We start from the raw sequence: 23,418 nt of genomic DNA on the forward strand, positions 1-23,418 counted from the left end.
TGGAAGGGGGAGGAGAATACTAATTAAAGGAAAAAACCTTTGGACCCCACAGGGCTGCAGTCCAAGCTCTCTAAGCAAGACCCAAACTGCAGTCTCTTCCACCCTTCTCCGCCCCCCCCCCCCCCCAGTCTGGGCTAGGCCTGCCCCACTGAACTTGGGGAGTAGGAGTCAGGGCGGAGGCTGCAGATCTGGCTGCACCAAGAAAAGGGGCTGGGGGAAACAACCACCCACGGGATTTGGGAGATATTCGTACATTTTGACATTCAGTGAACATGCAAATTGTGTGCAAACTAGCATGCAAATCAGCAGCGGTTCTCTCTGAGTCCACAGCTTGGGTACTTTTTGTACGCAGACTGTGGCGCTGTTTCCCTGGGGTGGTGGGGGGATGGAGGGAGGAATCTAGAGGAGAGGAAGCCTAGAGGGCCATACCGTGGGGGTGGCGGGGCTGGAGTAGGGGCTGAGAGTCGGAGAGAAACACAAGGACAGGGGCTTCAGAGACTGTGCTTGTTGCCAGAAGCAGAGCCCAGACCATTTATCTCGCCAAACCCTAGCCTGATCCTCCATCCCCAGTTCTGGCCCCCGCCCCAGCAGCTCTGAGGGAGGGGCCGGCTGGGAGAGTCACAGCAAAGGCTGGGGCAGGGGCGGGAGGAGGGAGGTCCCTTGCAGCACCTAGTGCTTCGCAATGTCTCCTTTCTTCAGGATTATCTGTCTCTGCCAGGGCGCCAGTTTGGTCTCATCATACCCCAGTGTCCTGAGCTTCTCCGATTGCTCCTTCTCCCGCCGCTCCTCCTCCTGCCTAAGTTTCTCCTCCTCTTTTCTGTTTACGGAAGAAGAACCCAGGATGAGAGAGGGAAAGAAGATAGGTGATGAACCTAGGCTACTGAGGGAAGGGCAGAGGATGAGGACAGCAAGTGCTGAGAGGGACAGAGGGATGAGTATGGTATATCAGTCATCCCCTGAGGAAAACGGAAGACTAGAGGCAGTCGGGCAGGTTATGGGACGTCAGAGAGATGAGACAACGGGTCAAAGTAATAGGGTCCCATGCAGCAGCAGGTCAGGTTTATGGGGAGACAGATGAGGCAACAGATCAAGGTAACAGGTAATAGGACAGAGATATGTCAACATGTCAGATTATAGGAGACAGAATGATGGTGGCTGGTCAGGTTATAGGAAAACCAAGAAATGGGCAAAGCAGAAAAGATTATGGGGGAAGAGAATGGCCCAGGTTATTGGGCAGGGGGAGAGAAGAGGATAGGAATGAGAATGAGCAGCAAAGTTTACTAGGGGGAGAGATGTGGGCTTGCAGAAGACAGAATGGAGTATCTGAGCTACTTGGGAGAAAGGGGTATGAAGAACTTGGTCTGGGTAGCTCCAAGTAGGACAGGTGCCACACTCACCGTTTTTGCTCCCTGTAACGAGAAATAAAGAGTGGGTTAGTAGTGCTTTTTCCCATTTCTGCTCCCACTTCTTGGTAGCATGGGATTCCACACCAGCTCACTTTCAACGTCCAGCTTACCTTTCCTCCTCCATCTTCTTCCGAAGGATGTCCCTCCTCCAGGCAGGCATGCTGGCCAGACGGGCTTCCTCCTCCTCATCCTGTAATACAACCAGAGGAGTTCAGGGGCAAAGTATGCAGTGGAGTGTGGAAGAAGTCAGAATCCAGGGGATGATTCCTTATAGTTGGAGAGGGGAAGAAAAGGGCAAAGGTAGGCCTGGATCCTGGAGGTCTTGGCAATAGGGGACTGGGGAGTTGATGATGGAAGACCCTTGGAAGAGGGAAGTGGAAGGAAAAGTAGGAGAGGACAGTCTTTCAGTCTCTTCCTATAGAGAACTTCAGGACTAGAGAGTATTCCCATGATGTTCTTTGTCTCTCTCTCTCTCTCTCTCTCTTTTTAAAATTGTTATACCTAGTACTTCTAATCAAGACCCCAAGAATCTGTGATTTTGGAGGTCTGGGAACTCCCTCCACCAAGGCAGATCACAACCCTTAATAGAGGCTAATAACATTACTTATTACTAATTCCTACTACTAAATTACTCCTACTACTACTAACTTAGTAGAGAAATCTTACAGTGATCTGTGATTTAGAGTGGTTAAGTGACATGTCCAAGGTCATAAAGCTAATAAGTATCAGAAGGGGGACTTGAATCTTGGTCTTCCTGGCTCCATGCCTACCACTATATTCACTACCTCTTAGAGTTTCTAGTAGTGTGTAAAATTATATTGGAAATGATGAATGACCTCGCTTTATCCCTGATTTTATTGGGAAAGCTTCCAATATTTCCTGAAGATTATTTGAATCTAAGCGTGCATTCACCTCATTTCCTACACCATATGCTTACATAGCTGCCCCTCACCCTCCCAAGGCAGGGCCAGAACAGTGCCAAGAAGTAGGATCACAAGGTTAAAGGTGAAATGGGTTGTAGTGTGACCACAACCTGCCAGAACCAACATCTGGAAGGAAGGCAAGGGGGAGAAGTAGGCCACACAGACCCAGCCTTAGAGCCTGACATGGAAAACAAGCTGTTTCAGATCACATTGGGACAGATGAAAAGATACTTGCAATATAATCAATCCTTGACCCTTTATCTGCCTTGAGGGTAAAACCTGAGGATACTCCAAGGCAGCAGGAGTGCTACCCAGGTTTCCTGCTTGTCAGTTGCTTCACTGAAGGGCAAATAGTGCCCTTGCCTCTTCCTGAGCACTGGTAGGTGGTATCAATAGGTGGGCTTAAAGTCATAGACAATCTTGGGCCTACCCATGGCAGGCACCTCTTCAATGCAAAATTCTTTATTATTCTGTTTAACAAGGGAGAAGTAATCTGCACACATTACACTGCACACAAGTCAGTTCCTCCAGCCCCAGGCCCTCTGGCCAAGTCAGGGCTTGGAACTTTCCCAGTTCCCAGTCTTAGAGAGAAGGCAAGTCCTAGTTGCAAAACCATAGTGGAGACCCATCTAGCTGGCAGGAGCTAGACAGATTTGCTTCCTTAGTGGTTCCAGGGCCTTTGAACAAAATGATAGATGTGAGTCTGGTCTGCAGAGTGAACAATGAGACCAGGTCCTGGAGGGAGCCTCCTCTTTGCTTTGTAGAGAATCATCTTTTGGAAAGGATCTACTCCCAAGACTTGGTTACTGCCCTGGGGAGCCACCTTGGACAAAGTTCAGAGGAGAGCTCAAGGCAACTTTATATCCTAGCCCTGTCCCAGCCTCCTAAAGACACCACAACAGTAGCCTGTCCCTCAACATAAAAGCCCTTGCCAATTATGGCCACTCCTAGCCCTATTATATTCAGCTTTAGCCTAGCTGGGCTTCACATTCCCAGGGAAATGGCCTAGCCCTGCCCTCACACATCCAGTTCCCATTTCTATAGCGCCTGAAGTCTAGGTAGATGCCAGGGTGGATTTCACCATTCCCAATGGACAGCTGACTTGATTTTTCTCTCTCCACTGCTATTGTTCAAATGTCGAACAACTCAGCTTCCTTCTCCTTCCAGAATGAGAAGCTTCGGTCGATGTAGCGGCAGATATCCTCATTGCTGAACTCGCCCATTTCCGCTACTAGTTGCAGAGAGTCAGCTCTATTGAGAGTCTCTGTTGGAGCCAGTGGAGGGGCTGGTGACCCAGGGCTAAGTGTGGGCTCAGCCTGGGGCAATGGTGGTGGCAGCGGGGGAGGTGGAGGCTGAGGTACAGGAGCTGGTGCCTGGAGCTGGGGCAGAGGCTCCTCAGTGGGGGGCTCTGAGCTATCTCCAAAGAATGCCCTTTTCAGGTCTTCAAAGCCATCCTGCCAGTCCCGACGCCCAGCCTCCACCTCCTCCAGTACAACTCTGTGGAAAAGGCGAATCAGCTCCCATGGATGACTGCCTAGCCGGTCAAACATCTCATAGCACAGCAGGTGGCGGAACTTGCGTTCCTCCCGGCTCATGCGCATCTCCAGCAGCTGGAAATAACCCAGCATGAAGAGGTCCAGGGTGAGGCTGTCGTAGCAGGCAGGCACCCCACCCACATGGGGAAGGAAGTGCTCGGGCCAGTACAGACCCTGCACCCGGCTCAGGCGTCGCAATTGCCGGGAGGGCACGTGGCGCATTAGACTCCTCCAGTGTGCCAGCAATTTGCCTACCACGTGCCGCTGCTTCATGAAATACAGCAACCGGTGGTCATTACCAAGGCTGTGATGGGCTGGCTTCTCCAGCACCTGCTTGTGCTCAGGCTCTGGGGCCCCTGCTGCCACCACTCGGGGCAGCAACCTGCGAAGGCGGGCCTGGGTATGGCGCCCAGGGCCACTGAAAGTCCACTTGCGCCAGTGCTCCAGGAAGAGGTAGACAATGCGCTCTTTCCGCATGTCGATATAGTCCTGGACGCCTGGAAGCTCAGTGGAGAGGGGTGGGCTCTGTGCTAGCTGTTCTGGCTCAAAAATTGTCACCTCGTCGCCGGGCTCCTCTGGGGGGTACAGGCTAGCTAAGGGGTCTTCAGGGGATGATAGCTCTGCTGACTCCAGTAGCAGGCGCTCAGACCCATTGGCCGCTGAAGCTCCGTCCACCAAGCGCCCTCTCAGGCATTGCTGAGCCATGCTTCCGGACACATAGTCTTCCTCCAGGATGGGCTCGCGGCTAAAGACGTCAGAGACCGTGACGCTCACCGGCAATGAGAGCTTGCGTGGGTACCAGTACTCTGCCTCCTGGCTCTGCATGTGCATTTCATAGTTGGCTTTGAGATTCTTGACTGAGACCCCGCACTCCAAGATCTCACGGGCCACCTCCTCCCGGCTGTAGCTGAAGGAGTACGAGCGGCCGAGGCCCACGGACCCTGCCCGCCAGTCTGCCACAGGGGCCAGTGGCTGCCCTGTCTCAGCAGTCACCAGGTCGGTCAGGTGGGCCGGCCGGCCCCCCAAAGTGGCCAGCAGTATGGCCATGCTCTTGAGCAGAGTGGAGATCCTGCTACACCAGGCTGGCAGATCAGCGGCCCGGCCTTGCATGCGGCGGGGGTTGACTGTGAAACGGTGGCTGGACAGCGCAGCGGAAGCGGGCAGCAACTGCTGTAGCTCCATCTCCAGCTGTTCCAGCTGCGCTTCCAGCTTCTGGGCCTTGTGCATCACCTGGAGGTTTTCGATTTGTTGTTCGATACGGTTGATGTCTTCCTCAGTCATGAGCTCCCCGAAGGGCCCCAGCATGGCATTGTGTGTGTGGGAGAACCTCCAGCCCTCTGGTTGGTAGCAGCAGTAGCCAGCGGTCAGCTAAGACGGGGAAGAGAAGAGAGGGGAGGGGAACGCAGGTCTCCCTCTGGCCCCACTCCCGGCGGCCCGCGGGCAGCACACCCTCAGCCTTTACATATCCCAGGTGGTGTAATGGTAGGCCGGGCAGGGCTGTGCAGGTGGGCCGGGGCAGCCAATGGAGAAGAGGCTTCAGCCAAGGAGGAACAGGAGCAGGGTGAGAGCTCGCTGCAGCCCACTCCGGGGCACTCTGGTTGACGGGAGGAGTGGGCCAGGTCGGATCTGGTTCGATGCTGCTGTGGACATGGTCTCTGGGCCTGGTCGCTCATTACACCACCAAGGGAACATGTAAAAGGCATTTAAACCAGGGTCCTAGACAAGCCCCTCCCCTGAGCCCAGCTATAGCCGCTTCCCCTGGGCTTAAGCTTAGGGCTGGAATTGACAAGGCCTCAGTTTAAAGGTAATCAAGTCCCTCCCACGGAGACTCCCCACAAGGATCATGCACCCCATGCTGAGTCCCTGTCCAGTGGCATCCTGCTGTGATCCTTTGAACCCCGATGCCCTCTGACTTCCTATGACTATGCGCACCACTTTTGGGAGGGTTTTCCATTTGATTTTTTTGTTTGTTTTCTGAACCTCTAATTTCAATAATTTTTACTTAAGTGAGAGAAAGCACTGGACTGGGAAGGGGGGGAGCAGGATATGGGATTGGGAATTTCTGACAGCAAGTTTCGCCTTTACTGAACAGGAAAGGAAAAGAAACCCTGGCTGGAGCAGGGTTTTCTTAACCCTGGGGCCTGTATGTTCCAGGGAGTGAATGAACTTGAATGGGAAAAGATTATATCTTTATTTTCAATAACTTCTAACTCAAATTGGTCATTTCTTTCTACTTTACATTTTAAAAAATTAATCTGAAAAGGGGTCCATGGGCTTCCCTGGAATATTAAAGAGTTCATGACACTTAAGAAAGTTAGGAGTTCTTGGACTTCTTTTTGCTTTCAATTCATACTTCATGGGCTGATGGCTCCAGAATACTGAGGATTCTCTCAGCCTGGACCTACAAGACCACTCTCAGAAGAGAGGATTGCATAAATGTCCTTTCGTCCCTTCAATCTACTAAAAACAAAATAATTGTTTGTAACTGATAGACTTGTTGGCTAATAAGTCCCTGAGTGCATGACTTGCATATTAGCCTGTGATGATGGCTGAGGTCTCCAAAGTCACACAGATGGTGGCAAAGAGCAGGGAGAGACTAAAGGGAGGGGAGTAAGCCAGGCCTCTGGTCTGGGGAAGCCAGTGAGCAGGGGCAGGGTCTGAATTTGCCAGATGGTCAAGAAGAGGAGCTCCCTAAGAGCCCACAGACTGGAGTAAGAGTGGGGAGGCACTAGTGGCCAGGCCCCAGGCCCACCTTTCGCCTCTGCTCCTCTTCCTCCTGCATCTTCATCTGTAGTTTTCGCACCATCACTTGCCTCTTCCATTCGGGAATGGGGCGCCCCTGCTCATCGTGTGTGGGAATCAGAGTCTCGACATCCAGCTGTATGTTCTGTGCCGGAGTCAATGGTGGGGCCAGGCTGCCATTGAGGACAGGCTGATGGGGGCCTCCCCCTGCCCCAGGAATGGAGCTAGCTGGTGGAGTGGGGCTCCTGGCTCGAGACAGTGATGGAGACAGGGGCGGAGCATCTGTCTGGAAAGGGAAGGCATGGTGACCTAGAGCACTCCGATTGGAAGGTCCTGGAGACCGAGGCCGAAGACGCGAGTTGGAGGAAGGGGCTCCACGCCTTACCAGAGAAGCGGGCTGTCCACTGCCCGAGAAGACTGTGGTGAGGCCCTTGCTCTGTGGTGTTGGCTTCAAGCTCTTTCCTGCTTTGATCTCTGCCAGGAGTTCAGAGTTGTCTCCCGTTGGGGACATCATGTTGAAAGACTTGGTACCTGGTAAGAGAAGAGGATGCTGAAGCACAAGGGACTGCAGCCCAAGCCCTGTCCACCCTCTCCAAACCCAGCCAGGCCTGGCTAGCCCATTTTAGAAAGCAAGGCCCAGAAAAGGCCAGACAGGACCCAGGCATCACTTGAACCAGGCCAGGGTAAGGCAATGCCTTGCTTGGGGTGGGCAGTACAGCTTTCCGGCAAAGACAGGAATCCTGGAAGATCCCTCTAGTCCCCACAGGAGTAAAACAACGCTGGCACAGCCCACAACTCTGTACCCAGACCAGTCTCCCTACCGAGCAGCTTCCTCCTCCCTGCCCTGAACCCTGCTTCTCCTCTGCCCACCACCTTAGTGCTACTAGTGGGGTCAGCCAGTACTTACGAAGTGAGAGGGAGCCAACTTTACTGGTTTCAGTGGGGCAGCCCATGGGTGAATGCTCATGAACACTCATGGTGAGCCTGGCTAAGCCCAGAGGTAAGGGGAAGGTGTGCCTGATGCAGCAGGGTGTTCACCCTGATCTGTGATCTCCCTGGCCAGCCACCTGACCTTTGTTCCTTGGTTCCCTGGTCTCAGGGAGGAGTTTCCCTGAGTGTCCCAGACCCACCCCTATGCTTCATCAGCAAAGCTTGGTGATCCTTGAACTAAGTTGTTCTGGCCCAGGGCCCTAGAAACCCAGGACCTCACTGGACCCAAGTGTCCCAGCATCTGGCAACCCCGCCCCATTCTCAAACAAGTGCACTCGAGTGCAAGCTCACACACACACACACACACACACACACACACACACACAGCTCCCAACCCAGCACTGATAAAAAAACTCAAATTCTCTGGGGTGCCAGTCCAGAAGAGTGGTTCTTCATGGAACAGAGGGATGGGGATGTATGGAGTTGAGGCAAGGAAGGCTAGTGTTCTGGGAGGGGGGCACAGAAGGCTGGTGTTTTGGGTAAAGTCCCAAGTTCTGTGTGATAACATGCAAAGTCTCAGTTTCAAGTTTGCATTTTCTGGATTGTGTCTGGTGGGGGTGGGGGGGGGTGAGAAGGGAATCAAGGGGTTGTCTGGGGAAAGGGATTAGAGTGGAGTCTTCTTGGTCTGGGGGAGGGGATATCTAAGCACCTCCAGGAAGGGCCAGTGGAGAGGAAGAAAGGAAGTGGAGGTGAAGGGGAGGGGCACAAATGGGAATTATTTTCATAGGCAAAACCGACAGGAATGTTGGGGTGGAGGAAACAAATCCACTGATTCCATGGCAGACTCTTCTTCCTGGCATACCAGGGAGGGCTTTCCCCCAGCACCATCTGTCAGAACAACACTCAGTCATCCATTGATGTATCCGGTGCCCCATTTACTTCCCAAGTCCACTGTCTGCTCTCTTCTGTCTGTTTCCCCTATGCCCTCCCGGACCCCTGGTTTAGGCACCTCAAGAATAGACAGAGTAGAAAGCAGGCCTGGTACTCACTCTTCCTGCACCTCAAAGCTCTCACTTCTAGGAGGCAGAGAGAGAGAGAGAAGCAACAGAACAGAGTTAGGAGAGTTATGGAGCAGGCTGAGAGACTGGGGAGAGCAGAGAGAGAGCAAGCAGGATGGTGGGTGGTGGGTAAGACAACAGACAGGGTGGAGCCCAAGGGAATAGGAAAGGAGAAGGAAGGAGTAGGGAAAGGGAAGAGAAGGGAAGATAAGATTATCCCTAAATGCCCAGGCTGAGTAATTAACCCGTGTGCTTCCATTCTTTCTTCCTAGCCCTCAGTCTGGAAGCATGTTTGGAGTGTTCCAGTCTGAGTGAGGAAGAGCACCTATCTTAATTTTTATCACTCACAGTGCCAGTAAGAGCCAGAGGAGGGGAGGGGTCTTTGGATCTGATGCTTGAGCTGAGTCTCAGGGAATAATCATAGGTTTAGAGCAGGAAGGGATCTTAGAGGCCATTGAGTTCAACCTCTCCATTTATTGATGAGGAAGTGAGATAGAGTAACTTGCCCAGAGTTCATCAGCTAGTATCTGAGGCAGCATTTGAACCCAAATGTTCCTAATTCCAAGTCCAGTGCTCTATCCTCTATCTCCTTGGAAGGGGGACTGAACTCTAACATTGCCTAGTTTTTTGTTGTGTGTGTGTGTGCGAGAGCGTGTGTGTATTTGTAGAAACCCAGACATCTTCCTTTGGTCATAGATCTGATAGCTCAGCCACACATGGCCTGAATATCTGAGCCTGCCTGAGTTTGCCAAAAGCTAGGTCACTGTAAACTCCAGGATTCTGAAATGAGGAAAAATCCTGCTGTAGGAATGGGATGAAAAGACACTTTCGGTTGGGGTGTGGCTAGGATTCTCTCAGGCCCTTTGTAGAGGACAGACATCATATTTGTGGGTTGGGGGATGGTTCCCACTTTAGGAAATAGGAAGAGGATTCAGAGGCATGGATTTCAGGATTTCCTAACCCAAACTACCATGTTACACTGGGGAAACTAGCTCAACTGTCTCCTGGAGACCTGTAAACCCTCTGTAGTCTCAGGGGTTAAAGGAGGGGACTGAGGATAGGAGCCAGGGTGAAGGAGGAAGGCAAAGGTAGAAGTGGGACACTGGATGGAAGCATTAGAAAAAAGTTTATAGGTATAAAAAATAAGGACCTTCGGAAATAGGGATTTTGATGGAAATGGAAAGATCATAAACTCCCAGAGGGCAGAGTTTGTTTCACTTCTGTTTTAGTGTTCTCAGAGCCTATGACAGACTGACTTCTCTGAGGCACTTATTGAATGAATGGTTGGTTGGATAGAAGGATGTATGCCTGTGTGGATGGATAACTAGCTGGCGAGCACATCAGAAAAGGGACTATAGCCTATTTGGGTGGGTTGTTCTGTGTGTCAACTGGTCACAGGCTGTGTGTCCTTCTGTGTGTCAGCTTGGTTACACGGCAGGCTAGCTTCTTACAGTAACTGATGGAGATGAGGGAATTAGTGTGGGAGGGGGCTCTCCACGTCTTTCATCTATTTGTGCCCAGATGCCACAGCCATGATTTCAAAAGGCACTAGCTAGGCAGGTAAAACGGTGGGTCCCCAAATCCTGGGAGTGGGGTGGGAAGGGGGAAATATAAGTATCATCCAAAGTGTGTGTGTGTGTGTGTGTGTGTGTGTGTGTGTGTGTTTTAAAGTTATCCATTAGTTTGAGTTAGCCATGATAGCTCTGACCTTTCTTCTTTCAAGGGAGACTCCTGAATCGACTGAGTTCTGATACAAGATGAAAAGATGACTGACTAAAAATTAGATCCTTCCTCCAAAAACAGGGTTGGTGGCTGGGGTATTCTTCTCGCCCCCCCCCACCCCAACCCACCAACATCATCCAGTCTATAAAACTGCCACCATGCTTTGCAATCTCTCTTCTCCACGTCTGAAGCCTTCGCTTGCAAGGCGCCCTACCCCTATCCCCCTCAGTCCCCTGTGTCTCCCGGGTAGGGTCTCCCACCCGACTGGGTCCCGGTGCTGGGCTAGGATCTCTGCCATCCTTCCTCCCGCCCCCGGCTCCCCGAACTCACTGCCCGTAGAAGAGGAGGAGCGGCGCTGGCTGCAAACAGGACCGGACCCTTCGATGGGCAGAGGTGGCGGTGGGGGTGGTGCACTTAGGACTTCGGGCAAGGGTGGGGGCGGGGGCGGGGGAGGTAGGTCCCTGGACACCCTGTGGTCTGCGACACTGCCGTTGTGCACCTGGCTACCGGAGAGGAGAGCGGCCTGAGGGCATAAGGAAAACAGAGTGACCGAGCTGTCAGAGTCTCGGGAGCTGGGCCGGGGACAGTTCGGAGTTCTGCTCCCGGACACGTGGGGACTGGGGGCAGGTGGAGGTAAAGCCCCCTGGGTCGGGGGCGAGACGGGACGGGGATAAGGCTGGGCTGGGCTGCGAGGCTCTCACCTCCTCGCTATGGGCCATCCCCAGACTGGCTGCCAGGGGCTCCCCGGGGCCGTAGCCGAGCTGGCGGTAATAGTCCCCGGTGCTGGGCTGTTTGCCAAAGTTGCGGGACTTCCGGCCCGAGTCCACCCGCAGCAGCCCGTCGTGGCCGTCGCGGGAGCTCAGCTGCGAGGGAGGGAGGAGCGCCGGGCGTGGGCTGCGGGTCGGCGGGTGGGGAGACAGCACTCTCCACCCCTGACGGCGGAGGCTTGGCTTCTGTCTAACCCACCGCCTCAGTGGAACTAGCTCAAATCCCTCCCTGTGCCAGCCAGAGCTGGAGGTATCTGTGGCCGCGCACTCGAGCAGCCCTGGGGAGGGGAAGCAGATGCGGAGGGGGTGTGCAGGGGAGGGACAGGGCTACCGCTCTGCTCACACACGGTACAGGGTGGCTGGCCGGGCCTGGTCCTGAGGTGAAGGAGCCAGAAGGGCTGCTCCTAGACGGCTGGGCTAGCCTCCTAGCGCAGGGGACGGTCAGGGAAGGTTGGTTGGGGCAGGGGGAAGGATTCTCAAGCGCCTCCGCCGGGCTCTGTCAAGGCCTCCAGGTTGCTAAAATCCAGCTTCCTCGACGGATCGGGAGGGCCCCGGAAAGCTCAGCTGCCTAGGGCTGGTTCTCGATCTGCGGCCCGCGCCCAGAGTCCCGCGCCCTTCCCAGGGTACGCGGCCCTTAGTCCCCAAGAGCCCCGGGCAGCGGCTGCCCTACCTGCGACTGTGCCCGGTGACGCCCCGCTCTGCACCTGCTAGCGGGGGCGGCGCGGACCCGACACCTGCGCTACCCGATCTGCCCTCTCAGGTTACAACACAGACCAACGGCCTCTCTCCTATCCGCTACTGGGTCCTGACAGCACCCCACCAATCCCGGGCCACTGGGCTCCGCCCTCTTCCCCCAGCCCCCCAAGTGGGGCTGCTACCTAGGGAGTTGGGCCACGCCCCGTCACAGCAGTTCTCTCTCACACCCACCCCCCACCCCTAACCCAAGCCAGCCAGATGTTTGCCTCACCCCTAGGTTGGGGCCCTACTATCCTTGAGCCCCTCTACACTTATTTTCCACGACAGGCCCCACTACGTTGACTTGGAACCCCAATTCGAGGTAAGCTGCTGGGTACCCTGGCACACTCCTGCCCAACTTTGATGGTTCTGCACCTTTCAGAAAACCGCACTCCGATAGCTCCCAGACAGGGCCCTGGCGGGCTAAAGCAGAGGGCCCAGGTTTCTCGAGCTCCTCCCCGTCCCGTCCCTGTCCCAGTCCACCTCAGCCCCGCCGCATCTGGAAACCCATAGCTGTAAGTGACACCAGTCCCTGCGCCCCGTCCTCGGGTTTCAAGGCTCGGGTGACAGCCTCAGGTAGCTCCCGCCCCGTTGGTCCTGACTCCTGGAGGAGGCCAATCCCGGCTTGGGATCGTGAGAAGTCAGGGAAGGGGAGAAGGGGAAAGGACAGAGCCCCCCGCCCCAGCCGCTTTCCCGGGACCAGCCGTCTGAGTTTACCGCTTTCTGCCCCGCCCCTAGTCCCCAGCTCCCATCAAGGGCTCTGCTGACGGGCTCACGTTGCAGGAAACGCGACACCCGTGGATTTATTTTCTGGGCCATCATGCCTCATCCTTCCCCCAGTCCCCTGGCCCCCGGCCCCTTCCCACGGAACTGCTCTCTTTGGAGGCGGAGCTGGCCATCTGTCCCGCCTCTGCCCCGCCCAGCTTAGTCCTCAGACCCAAGGCCCAGCCCTAACCGCTTCCTAGCTTGTCTCTAGTCTGGAAACAAAGGAGGAGGCGTAGGCTGGGAGAACTGAGCCGGGTCCCACAAAGGACACTTTGTTGGGACTCCCGGGCGCTCTTGCCGCCAGGCACGCACGCACACACACACTGCGACCGGGAGAGACGGACAGACACACATGCACACACAAATATGCAGCCCCAGGGGCCAGGCAGAAGGATACAGCCAGATGCGCTGCTGCGCCCCCGCAGTGGGCAAAGCTCATCTTGGCTCCCAGACTCTCAGGCAGACACACACCGACAAGGTTTCCCTCCCTCCGCCCCTCTCTCAATCCCAAGGGACCAGCCCGGCAGCAACACTTGCAGTCACGGTGCTAGAGGGCAACCGGATCACTATTCCATTCTCCCTAGCCTGACCTCTCCCCACTCCCCCCCACCCCCACAGGCCGAGGCTGGGAGCCGTGCAATTATTCTGCATCCCTATCTACCCAGCCGAGATGAGACCATCGCCCCCTTCTCCTGGAATGCCCCAAGACGCGCTTTCCTCTCTACTTCGATTGGGAACCAAATCTTCCTTTTGCCAGAGCATACCCAGGGATAGCCCTAGATACAGGGTGCATCCAGGCACAGGCTCTTGCTGGGGACAGATGGCACCCCTTTCTTCCTGTAGCCCCACCCCCACCTGTACCCCCTATCTTTTACTGGCTCTAGATCTAACTGTACTCCAAGAGCAGAACCAGTTCCTGTCCCTGCCTCTGCCCTTACCCCCGGAGAATCGAAGTCAGCATTGCTTCTCTCCCTTTCGGGGCTCATCCATTGCCTCTCCTCACTTGCTACTTCTCTTCCCATGGCTGGAGCTATGTCCCGGGTTCCTGTCCTCCCTGACATCTACACACAGTCTACACACTTCTCTACCCTCTTTTCTCTCTCTCATAGCCTCCAGTTTCTGGGGAGAGGTGTTTTCCCCAGGTTGCTGCTAGAAAGCCCTGGGGCTCACAGATACCTTAGGAACGCCCCTGTATCATCTGGGAAATGTGACACAGTCCATCTCCCTTCCACAGCCCCTTTGTGATCTCTTTGTCCCCCAGAGTCACCTTTGCCATTGACTACAACAGATCTCTCCTCTACCTAGGTTCTTTAAAGAGGTTCTCTACATAGCTTTCCCCACCCAGAGTTTAGGCCCTGCTCTCTGCCCCCCCCACCCCTTCTCCTAATCTCCTAATAGGACAAGCAGGCATTTAAGAACACTTTCCTTGGAGGGTTGGATGGCTTCTAATAGAGCCAAGCCTCAATTTAGGAAAGTGTCTTTCCTTTCTCCCCCCCAAGATTACCCTCTTGATGTAGCCCTATCCTGAGGCTGTGGATTGAGTGCTTAAAATGCTCTGGGTTGGGGGATGGGGTAGAGCAAGCCAGGACTGATCCCATCTCCATTACCTCCCTCTTCAAGGCCTCTTTCTCCACATGCCGAAGTTTGCTCTTGGCCTGAACGTAGATATCAGCTGTGTGCTGCCCACTGGGGGGCTTGGGAGCTGGATAGGTTGGAGGGGGTGGGGGCATCTGAGTGCCAGGGGGAGGGGGTGGTGGAGGGAAGCTGGGTGGGGGCGGTGGAGTGGTGGGACCTCCCTTCTTCCTGCCGTGAAGGCCCATCTCGGGATTCAGCATGTCCATGTAGGTCTGCATGTCTGTGACAGTTGAGTTTCGAAGCCCTGCCAGGAAGGGATGGAAGAAAGCAGGGCACTGTTGAGAGCACAGCTGGACTGCAGGGAGATTTGGGGATGGGGTGGGCATGCCCTGTCTACACTATGCCCAAAAATGCCTTGAGGCCCTTCTAGGGTCATGTTTTCAAAGTTAGCTTTAGGGGATCAGGGGAACTGCTATAATTCCTGAGCCTGGGGAAGTCCATATTCCTGAGTGTCACCTCTTCAGTTTAGTCTAGGCAATCCCTGCACCTTCATCTTCAACTGGCACTAGGGAACATTTTAGAATTTGCCAATTAAGCAATCGAAGCCACAGAAGAAATCTGAGGCCTCATTTCTAAAGTCCGTTACAGTAGAATGTCCCTACCCTGACTATCTTCTCTACATTTGGCCAGTGATACACCCTCAATATGGCCTGTTGCCTTCTTCGGAAAAGAGCCCCAGACCTTGCAGCATAGTGTTAATTAGGCCTGAGCACCTCAGTAACAAGGCTGGGAATAGGGTAAGTTCACAGATTTCTCACTTTAATAGGAATCATTTTCCTATGGTGCTATGAACTAGAGAAAAGGATCCTCAGCGGCTCAGGAGCTGGGTAGAATAACTCTAAGCCTCAGGAATGCCAAGCAGCCCCAGAATATTGGGAAGATGGGGAATATGAGGGGGGCAGGGTAGTGTTAGATAGGGTTAGTGATCTGCCCCAGAAACAAGATCTAGCTGATCATGGGCACACCCCTACCCCCATGCCACCCACCTTGCCCTAGTCCCAGCAATGATCAGCTTGAGAGAGTCTCTTGGTAGGGGAGCAGCTGGTGAGGGGGTTCAACAACTTCCAAAAACCTATTGCAACTCACAAAGCTTCCCTAAGGACGTAGCTGACTGGAAAGAACTGAAGACTTCTGGTGTAAGGGTTCTGCCTCCAGAGACTTAAGAAGAGGATGGAGAGCCCATGGCCCCAGGCATGGGGATGGAACCAAAGAAACCAAATCTTGCCCAGAGCCACACTAGAGTCTCGTTAGAGTATGACTGGCTGTAAGAAGTGCATGAATTTCTCTAGGGGCGTGACCTGTGTGCATTGTGTGTCTTTGTGTGTGTGCAGGTTAATCTGTGCATATTCATGGGTCCATGGTTCTCTAGGACTCCTACATTAGTCTTTCTTCATGATGGGGCTGGATAGTGTTGAGAACTCAGAAACCCCCCCAGGAGGAGACTGTGGGGGGCAGAGACCTGGGACCGGAAGCTACTTCCCCATGAGCAAGGCTGAGGCATGGAAAAAATCCACATGGCTACTGTGTCAATCTGGGAAGTGTGAGGGGTGGACAAGGGAAACTCAGGCTCTCTGGTCTGGGCCTGAGACATTCCCTGACATCTCTTGCCCCCTTCATAGTAAGGCTAATCTCTGGGGTTGACCCCTATTCCTTCTGAACAGAGCTGGGAGGCTCTAGGGACCACAGGGACTCAAACACAGCTAACCCCTTTTGTTGAGCCCTGCCCCCGCTGTGGGGATGAAGAGCCCTGTAGCCCAGCACACTCTACGTCATTCCTCTCTCTCCCTTTCCCAGGTACTCACTAGGCCCTGGGCCCCCCAGGTGGCCTCGGGTGCTGGAGCGACTGGAGGGACATGAGTCATAGTTGGAGAGAGTGCTGGTGGGAGAGCAGAGGTCGAAGTGTGGGGGCTGAGCTGACATGGTGGTATTGGGTGAAGACATGCCCGAGTCTGGCTGCTTGCCTTCCGGCTCCCCAGATGGGTCCCGGGACAGGACTCGGTGTTCCACACTCTGGGGAGAAAAGATAGGGTGTGACAGCCTTCCTTGTCCCCAGGGCTCCAGTTCCCTGGTTGTAGCCCAGGAGTCCCAGAATCTCACGACTGAGAGGGACTTCAGAGGCTACAGAGTCCATTGTACACCTGACCAAGAAGCTCCTTTATAACCTGGCTAGCTATTTGAAACACCTACACTGATGGGGGGCTCTTTACCTCTCTCAGGGCAGCCCAGTCCTTATTTGTCTTAATTGTTAGGGTATTTTCAATACCCATTAACCCAGGCCACAGATCCAAGTCCTGAGGTTGAGTCCACTCCTGTCTCCTCTCCCCTGGGAAGGGCTAAGAGGCCAAGATCCCCCGAGGCCTATGCTTCAGGTTCCCAGGAGCAGTATTGCCATGCCCAGGCATGCCTTAGCTCTGTTGTTGGTGAAGATTCTGAATCTGGGACCTCATCTGGGAGCCTCCAGCTGTCTCAGGTTGTTGAAGAACTGAACTGAACTTTACCTTGGACCCTGTTACCTATTTCTCTTCCTCATCCCCTCTCTCCTTTATGAGGCACCTTTCCCCTTTTGGACAGCTCCAATTGTTAGGAGGTTTTCTCAGTGGCAGGGGTCTCTAGGATGCAGAATCACAAGATCCCAGAATTATAAGGAACCTCAACAACTAATCCATCCCTGAAATGGTGGTCAACTAGCCTCTGCTTGAAGAACTCCAATGAACAGGAGCCCATCACCTCCTGAAATAGCCCGTTTAACTTATGATGACCTCTTATTTGGGTGGCTCCAACCTTAGGACCTGAGTCAGCCTGGAATCCGGAAGACCTGAGTTCAAATCTGGCCTCAGACACCTGCTAGCTATGTGACCCTGGGCAAGTCACTTAATTTCAACTTTCCTCAGTTTCCTCAGCTGTAAAATGGGGATAATAATTGAACCTACCTCACAAGATTGTTGTGAGGATTAAAGGAGATTTTTGTAAAGTGTTTAGAACAGTGCCTGGCACATAGTAGGCACTTTAAAATATTTATTCCCTTCCCTTCTTTCCTCTCTTATTGGTTAGAAAGTTCTTTTATTCTCCCTAGACATCAAGCCTAAAATCTCCTCTTTGTAACTTCCCCCCAGGGAAGTCCTAGTCTAAGGTGCAGACCCCCTGGAGGCAAAGAGAAGGAATCTCTTCTCTCTTCCATGTGATAATCCATCAACTACTCAAACACAATTATCATGGTCCCCCTCCCCCAAGTCTTCTCTTCTTCAGGCTCACATCCCCAATTTCTTTAACCAGTCCTCACGTGGCAGTGTGACGTAGTAGAGTCAGGGAGCCAGGATACCCAGGATACCCAACTAGCTGTGTGATTGTGGGCAAGTCATTTGCCCCCTTGGGGCTACAATTTCCTCTTTAAAATGAAGGGGTTGAAACAGATGATTTCTAAGTTATTTTCTCACTCTAGAATTCTGAGATTATGATTCTTGGAGGAGGGGGTCATGCCTAGTCACCCAAAGTGGACTAAAGCCAAATGACGTAGCCTTCAAATGCCAATACTTGTTTGTTGGTGATGGTAGCAGGGTAGGGTTCTGCCTTTGCCCAACTGCTTCACGTTTCCCCAGAAAGGGGTGTTGTGGACTCCCACTTCTCCATGTCCCTAGGTGCCTATGTCTAGCTAGAAACAGGAGGGAAAGGTCAGACAAGGCATTCAATTTACTCCCTACAGAATTAAAGAATATGTGTAGGAAAGGACCTCAGAGGTCAGCTATTCCAACCCCTTCCTGGACGAGTCCCCTTTATAACATCTGAGACAAGTGATGTGTAGGACTCTCTCTTTATCATCCCCTCTCTCCCTTCTATGACACCCTTCCTTCCCCCTTTGGATAGCTTCAATTGTTAAGAGGTTTCCCAGTATCAAGCACAAATGTTTCTTTGTTACTTCTCCTCATTGCTCTAAGTGTGGCCCTAAAGAGTCAAGGAGAATGAATCGAGTGCTGTATCTGAGAACAAGCCCTCTAGGAAGGGAGGGTTCTTCCTCTGCCCCATTGCCAGCTCTGAGATGTGGACCTGGCATCTACCCTTCTCGGAGGATGACATCTTTGAATGGGTGCTGGGAACCAAGGAACACATTGCATTTATTCCCTGAGGTCAAACCTGGGTAGAATGGAGATAGGACTGGCCAACTCTAGGCTGAGTATCCACTCTAATGCTTGAGTATCTGCCTTCAGGACCACCTTATACTCTGTCAGAAAAGAGAACTTCACCTCTGCTCTCTTTGGCTTAGTTCTGACTTTTGGGTACTGGCCTTTGGGTAGGAGCCCAAAGAGGTCAAGAATAGGCTAGCGCCAGTTGTCAAGGAAGATGCTAAAGGTGCGTCAGCTATAGCCCCCGCTCTTGTAGCCCTCCTCTGGATACCACCCACCCTGATGCCCCTAGGATTGCCCAGACCCCTGTTCTAGCCCTGTCCCCTCTACGTCTAGGCTCCCTCCTCAGGGCCCAGGACTTGCGATACTGAGGGGATACTGCTTACATTACCCATGTTGCTCTCCGGATTGCTGGTCCCTGGCCCGCCGGGCAGCCCTTAGCTAGCTCAGAGAGGAGAAGAATGTCTTCTCTGCCTTGGTGCCTCTGCAGCCCCATGCCCCCACCCTTCTTGCCTTCTAAGTGTCACAGGTCCTCAGGGAGAGCCCACTGCCTGCCCCGCCCAGTGCTGGGTTCCAGGTAACAGCCCAGCTGCTGCTTGCTTATTGGACTCCATAATGAGGAACTCAATGAGTATTTTCCTTTTCTGGGGCAGCAGTCCTTGGTGGCTTTCAGTCTGTCACTGGCACAGCTGGGGCCAAGCAGGGCGATACCCAGAGCAGGCTGAGAGAGTGAGGATGGGAGGGAACAGCTGGGGCTCAGGACCTTCTACAGGCAGGCTCTTCCCACTGCTGGCTGCCATGACCCAGGCAAAGATGGATGGCGATGGCACCCTTAGGTGGGGCCTGGGCTTGAAATGACCTCTCTCCCAACTGGCCTCAATGAACATAAGGGAATGGTGGGGAGATGACAGGGAAGGAGCCTGTGTGGAAAGAGCCTTGGATTGGAAGACCAAGGATCTGCGTTCAAATTCAGCTCTACCATTTACTATGTGCTTCTGGGAATTGGTTATTTGTTGCATCAACTTTCTCTTGGCAAAATGAAGGGATTGTACTTCTAAGCCATTGGGTCCCCGTGGCAGTCTAGGGCAGCCAGACCTCTTCTCAGAGCAATGTTGTTAAATGTACAAAATAATACTTAAGGTTAGAAAGTGAAACGATGTCATTTTCCCCCCATCTCAGTTCATGGATCCCCTGAAATCCACCCATGGACCCCAAGACTAAACGGTTCTTTCTAGCTCTTCATTCTAGGACCTCCTCGCCTGGCTTCCTCCCCTATGCCTCTGTGGGAAGGCAGGCACTTCAAAGCTACCCCTTCCCTGCACTGGCAGTATCCCAGGGGAAAGGCCTGCTCATACCATGTTCTCCACAGTGCGAAGGTAGCGGGTACACTGGCTGTGACCATTGTAGTCCGAGAGGTCGGCAGCTGTGTAACCATCCCGGTCCCGGAGGTGCAGCTCTGCCCCATTCACTACTAGGATCTGGCAGCACTGGGGGAAGAATGAGGGGGGCAGTGAGGGGAGCACCCCTGGACCAGATGAGCTCAGACCATTGCCTGATACAACAGGGCTATGGAGAATGTGTCTGTGTCCTTAAAGTCGAGGAATGGGGGAGACAACAAGGTTCCCCGCCCCAAACATCCCACCATTGGCCAAGGTCTCCCTGGGTTGTAGTGGGGACTCAGGTGCTATAGAGGCTGTAGCACTGGACTTGGAGTCAGGAAGATCTGGGCTTATGGATGAGGCTCCTGACACAGAGGTGTGTGGGGGGAGGGTCTGGGGAGAGGCAGTGCTGATGTCAGCAGAGATGCTGAGCCCAGCTCTGTCAGGGTTGGACTCAAAGGGAGTGGAAGGCAGGGAGAGGGCCTGGATTTGGATGGGAAGGAAGAAGAGGGAGAAGCTGGATCATGCTCCCATCATCACCCCATCCCAGCTTGAGCCCCATGATCACTGGCTCTCTCTGGCCCGGCCTGACCTCCAGCTCCCCGTTCTCAGCAGCATCGTGCAGGGGGGTCCCACCCCACAAGTCAGTGGTTATCTCCCCGCCATGCAGCAGCAGCCAGCTGAGCACCTTGGCGTGGCCCCGGCTGGCAGCAAAGTGCATGGCAGTGGCCCCGTCATCGTCTTGCTCTGAAAGGCTGACATCAGTGCAGCTCACCTGGCATAAAGGGCAAAGGGAAAGTCATGGGGCCAGCCACTCCCCCCTCCCTCCCTTCCTCTCAATCTCTTTCCCTCATCCCCTACGCCCCTGGCACTTACCAGCCACACAATGATGGGGCTGTGGCCCATCTGAGCAGCAGCGTGGAGAGGGGTCATCCCATCACTGGCACGTGTGTGTGGGTCAGCCTCACACTCTTGTACCAGGTACTGTGTTACCTCCAGGTGGCCCTCCTGGCAGGCCAGGTAGAGGGGTGTGGCACCATTCTTGGTTTGGGCACTTATCCCCCTGGGAACAGAGAAAACACACACACACACACACACACACACACACACACAAACAAACACAGAGCAGCCCTCAGAGAGAGATACGTCCTCCCTTCTCTCTACCTGTCCTTCTTCCTGTCATCTCTTCTCCACCCAGTCTCCATCGACTGAGGTGAGGGCTGCTGTCACCCGCTGCACAGTCTGATCACAGGCTGCGCCCTCAGATGGTCAGACCTCTGTCTGCATATCCTTCCTTGGTGCTCTCCTTAGGAGGAGGAGCTTTTGCAATTTACAAGATGAAATTGAAGGACAGGGGCGTGAGTCTGTGACTTGTGGACTCCCTCATAAGATCTAGTATAGTGCTGACAACTAGCAGCCAGACAACAGGTGTCGAATTCACTATCCCCTCACTTCTACCTCCTGGCTTTTCTGGCTTCCTCCAAGACTCAGCTTAGTGCCTTCCCCTCTACTCTGCATATACAGTATCTTTTACAGGCCTAGTCATTTATATATTGTTTGTCCAATTAGAATGGGAGCTCCTTGGCATCCAGGGCTGATTTTGCCTTTCCTTGTATTCCAGCACTTAGCATGTGGCACCTGGTAAGTACTTAGTAAATGCTTGTTGACAGATTCACTCTCCTGTTCTTCATCACTTAGAAATCATTGCTGTGGTTTGTCCTCTGTTCTTGAAGAGGACCATGACATCAGGAAGGTGATGCCATGACGTGCAAGTGAATTGGATGCGAAGCAGGGCTGTGCAAGGTCGCCAGCCTCACTTTCTCCTCCAGAACCTTCTGGGTCCAGTGGCCAGATATAGATCAGGACGTCTGGAGATGGCCCCTTCACTCAGGAATGCACAGTGGTAAAAGGCAATTGAATTCAGATTAAAGGCAATGATGAACTTTGGTTCCAGAGGACAGAAGATAAAAAAAAAAAAAAAAACAAACCAATGACCTCCTCTTGGTGGATAAGGGGAGGGATACTATAGGTCCCAAATGTTACATGTGTCATCTAATCCAATTGCTGTGTTGATGGATTTTACTGTTTTTTCTTTGAGTCATGAGAGTTCTTGAGGTTGGGTTGGGGGTTATTGGGCAATGTTTGTGATATGATAAAAGCAACAATAAATCAGAGAAAGAGAGAGAAAGAGAGAGAGAGACAGAGAGGCAGAAGAAGAAGGAGGAGGAGGAGGAGGAGGAGGGAGGGAAGGAGGGAGGGAGAGAGAGAAAGATTTGAATTCTGCATCTGATACTAGCTGTGTGACTATAGCCAATTCACTGAACCTCTCTGATGTTGTGTTTTCTCAAGTGTAAAAGTGGGGGTAATATCTCAGGTAGGATTAATAACAATCAGCTATTTAACTTAAAGGATTACAGGGAGAATCAAATAAGATAATCTACGTAAAGTGTGTTGCAAACCTCAAAGTGCTGTATTATTGTCTATGACATCACATTCTACCTGCTTTCCAATAGAACACAAGTTCACCGAGGGCAGGAACCATGCATTTTTAATCTTTGCATCCCCACAGACTTAGCCCAGTGCCCTGATGTTTGGTGAATGAAGGAATTTTGACTTATGAATATCTTGGACTTGGGAGCAGTGCAATGGAACTCTAACCCCATGCCCCACTTTTCCTCTTGGCCTCACAATCAAGGTGAGACTCCCCTTAGGAGGTACTGGTCCAGGGGATGACCCTGTTCTTTGTCAACTACAATGGGTTACAGATACTTCTGGGGACACTGGGACCCCAGAGCCCCTTTCCTATTCCAGGTTTTTTCTCTCTGGCTTCTGTTTCCCAGATCCCCAAGGCCCCTGGCTCCCAGACTCCTGGCTTGAAGAGAGGGGACAGGGTACCAAAGGGACCAAGGCTCTTGGCACATCCTCTCAGAGGAGGGTACGGAATTGAGGAACTTGGAAAGGAGAAGGTGTCCCCTATATTCTTTGGGTGAGGGGTGGGGGTAAAGGTGACATCTAGATCCTGAAAGAAGGCATATGTAACTGGAAGGGCAGGAGGGAGTCCATGTTATTTTATTTCTGCTTGGGGAGGGAGAATCCCTGCTCATCTCCAATCCTGTACTATCTTTCCCCCTTCACTCCACTCAAGGCTTAGCAACCTGCCCACTTAATCCTGTTTCCTGGGCTATTTTGGGCTCCTGCAATTTTACTGCCTTACAAATTAAGCAGATTAAGAATCTGATGGATACACAGACATCGAACCCCTTCCTGTTCCCAAGGATGAGCAGAGCTCTAACTAGGTTGGGATCAATGATGCTTTGTCCCTGGGTCATTACTGATCAATACTTGTACTCCTTCCTTAACTAGAAAACAACTGAACTTGGATCCTTGTTAGCAATCGGGAATAATTAGCTAGTGTAGAAATTCTGGGAGCTCTACCACTGGCCCAAGGGGGCCAGATTCCTGAAGGGGAGTGTCTCTGTACATAAAACTTTGTCTCTTGATTTCTGGGGTCTTGCTCTCCTTTCCCACTGGACTAGATTGTAGAATCATTTAGCACATGTATATTATAGATTAGATTCTTGAATTTAGAACTAGCTAATGTCTGGTTCCCACCCTCTGGCCGCAAGAAACTCTACCGGAGAAATAGAGCATTTCTTTTGAGTTCCCAGCACTGTCTAGGGTCTTCAGGGGGCTTGGGGAACTT

At 53.0% G+C, this 23,418-nt stretch overlaps 1 protein-coding gene across 3 annotated transcripts in view; it reads right to left on the minus strand.

Moving 5' to 3' along the window:
* Positions 1-551: 551 nt before the first annotated feature.
* The window catches only part of ESPN (espin), a 52,653-nt gene continuing 29,786 nt past the window's right edge, over positions 552-23,418 (minus strand). The window contains exons 3-16 of one of the 3 annotated variants that reach the window (XM_036744343.1): positions 20,592-20,778; positions 20,308-20,490; positions 19,692-19,823; positions 16,017-16,228; positions 15,900-15,907; positions 14,191-14,462; positions 11,018-11,179; positions 10,647-10,839; positions 8,586-8,612; positions 6,992-7,137; positions 6,617-6,892; positions 1,517-1,596; positions 1,398-1,409; positions 552-817 (exon numbers count right to left, since the gene is read on the minus strand). In XM_036744343.1, coding sequence (XP_036600238.1) covers positions 670-817; positions 1,398-1,409; positions 1,517-1,596; positions 6,617-6,892; positions 6,992-7,137; positions 8,586-8,612; positions 10,647-10,839; positions 11,018-11,179; positions 14,191-14,462; positions 15,900-15,907; positions 16,017-16,228; positions 19,692-19,823; positions 20,308-20,490; positions 20,592-20,778 — 2,038 coding nt within the window. In that variant the 3' untranslated portion in view covers positions 552-669. Of the gene's footprint in view, positions 818-1,397; positions 1,410-1,516; positions 1,597-6,616; positions 6,893-6,991; positions 7,138-8,585; positions 8,613-10,646; positions 10,840-10,924; positions 11,180-14,190; positions 14,463-15,899; positions 15,908-16,016; positions 16,229-19,691; positions 19,824-20,307; positions 20,491-20,591; positions 20,779-23,418 lie in introns of all 3 variants that reach the window. The other 2 variants (XM_036744344.1, XM_036744342.1) reach the window with 2 other exon arrangements.

Source organism: Trichosurus vulpecula, chromosome 2 (assembly GCF_011100635.1).
Source record: "Trichosurus vulpecula isolate mTriVul1 chromosome 2, mTriVul1.pri, whole genome shotgun sequence".
NCBI classification, from domain to species: Eukaryota; Metazoa; Chordata; class Mammalia; order Diprotodontia; family Phalangeridae; genus Trichosurus; species Trichosurus vulpecula.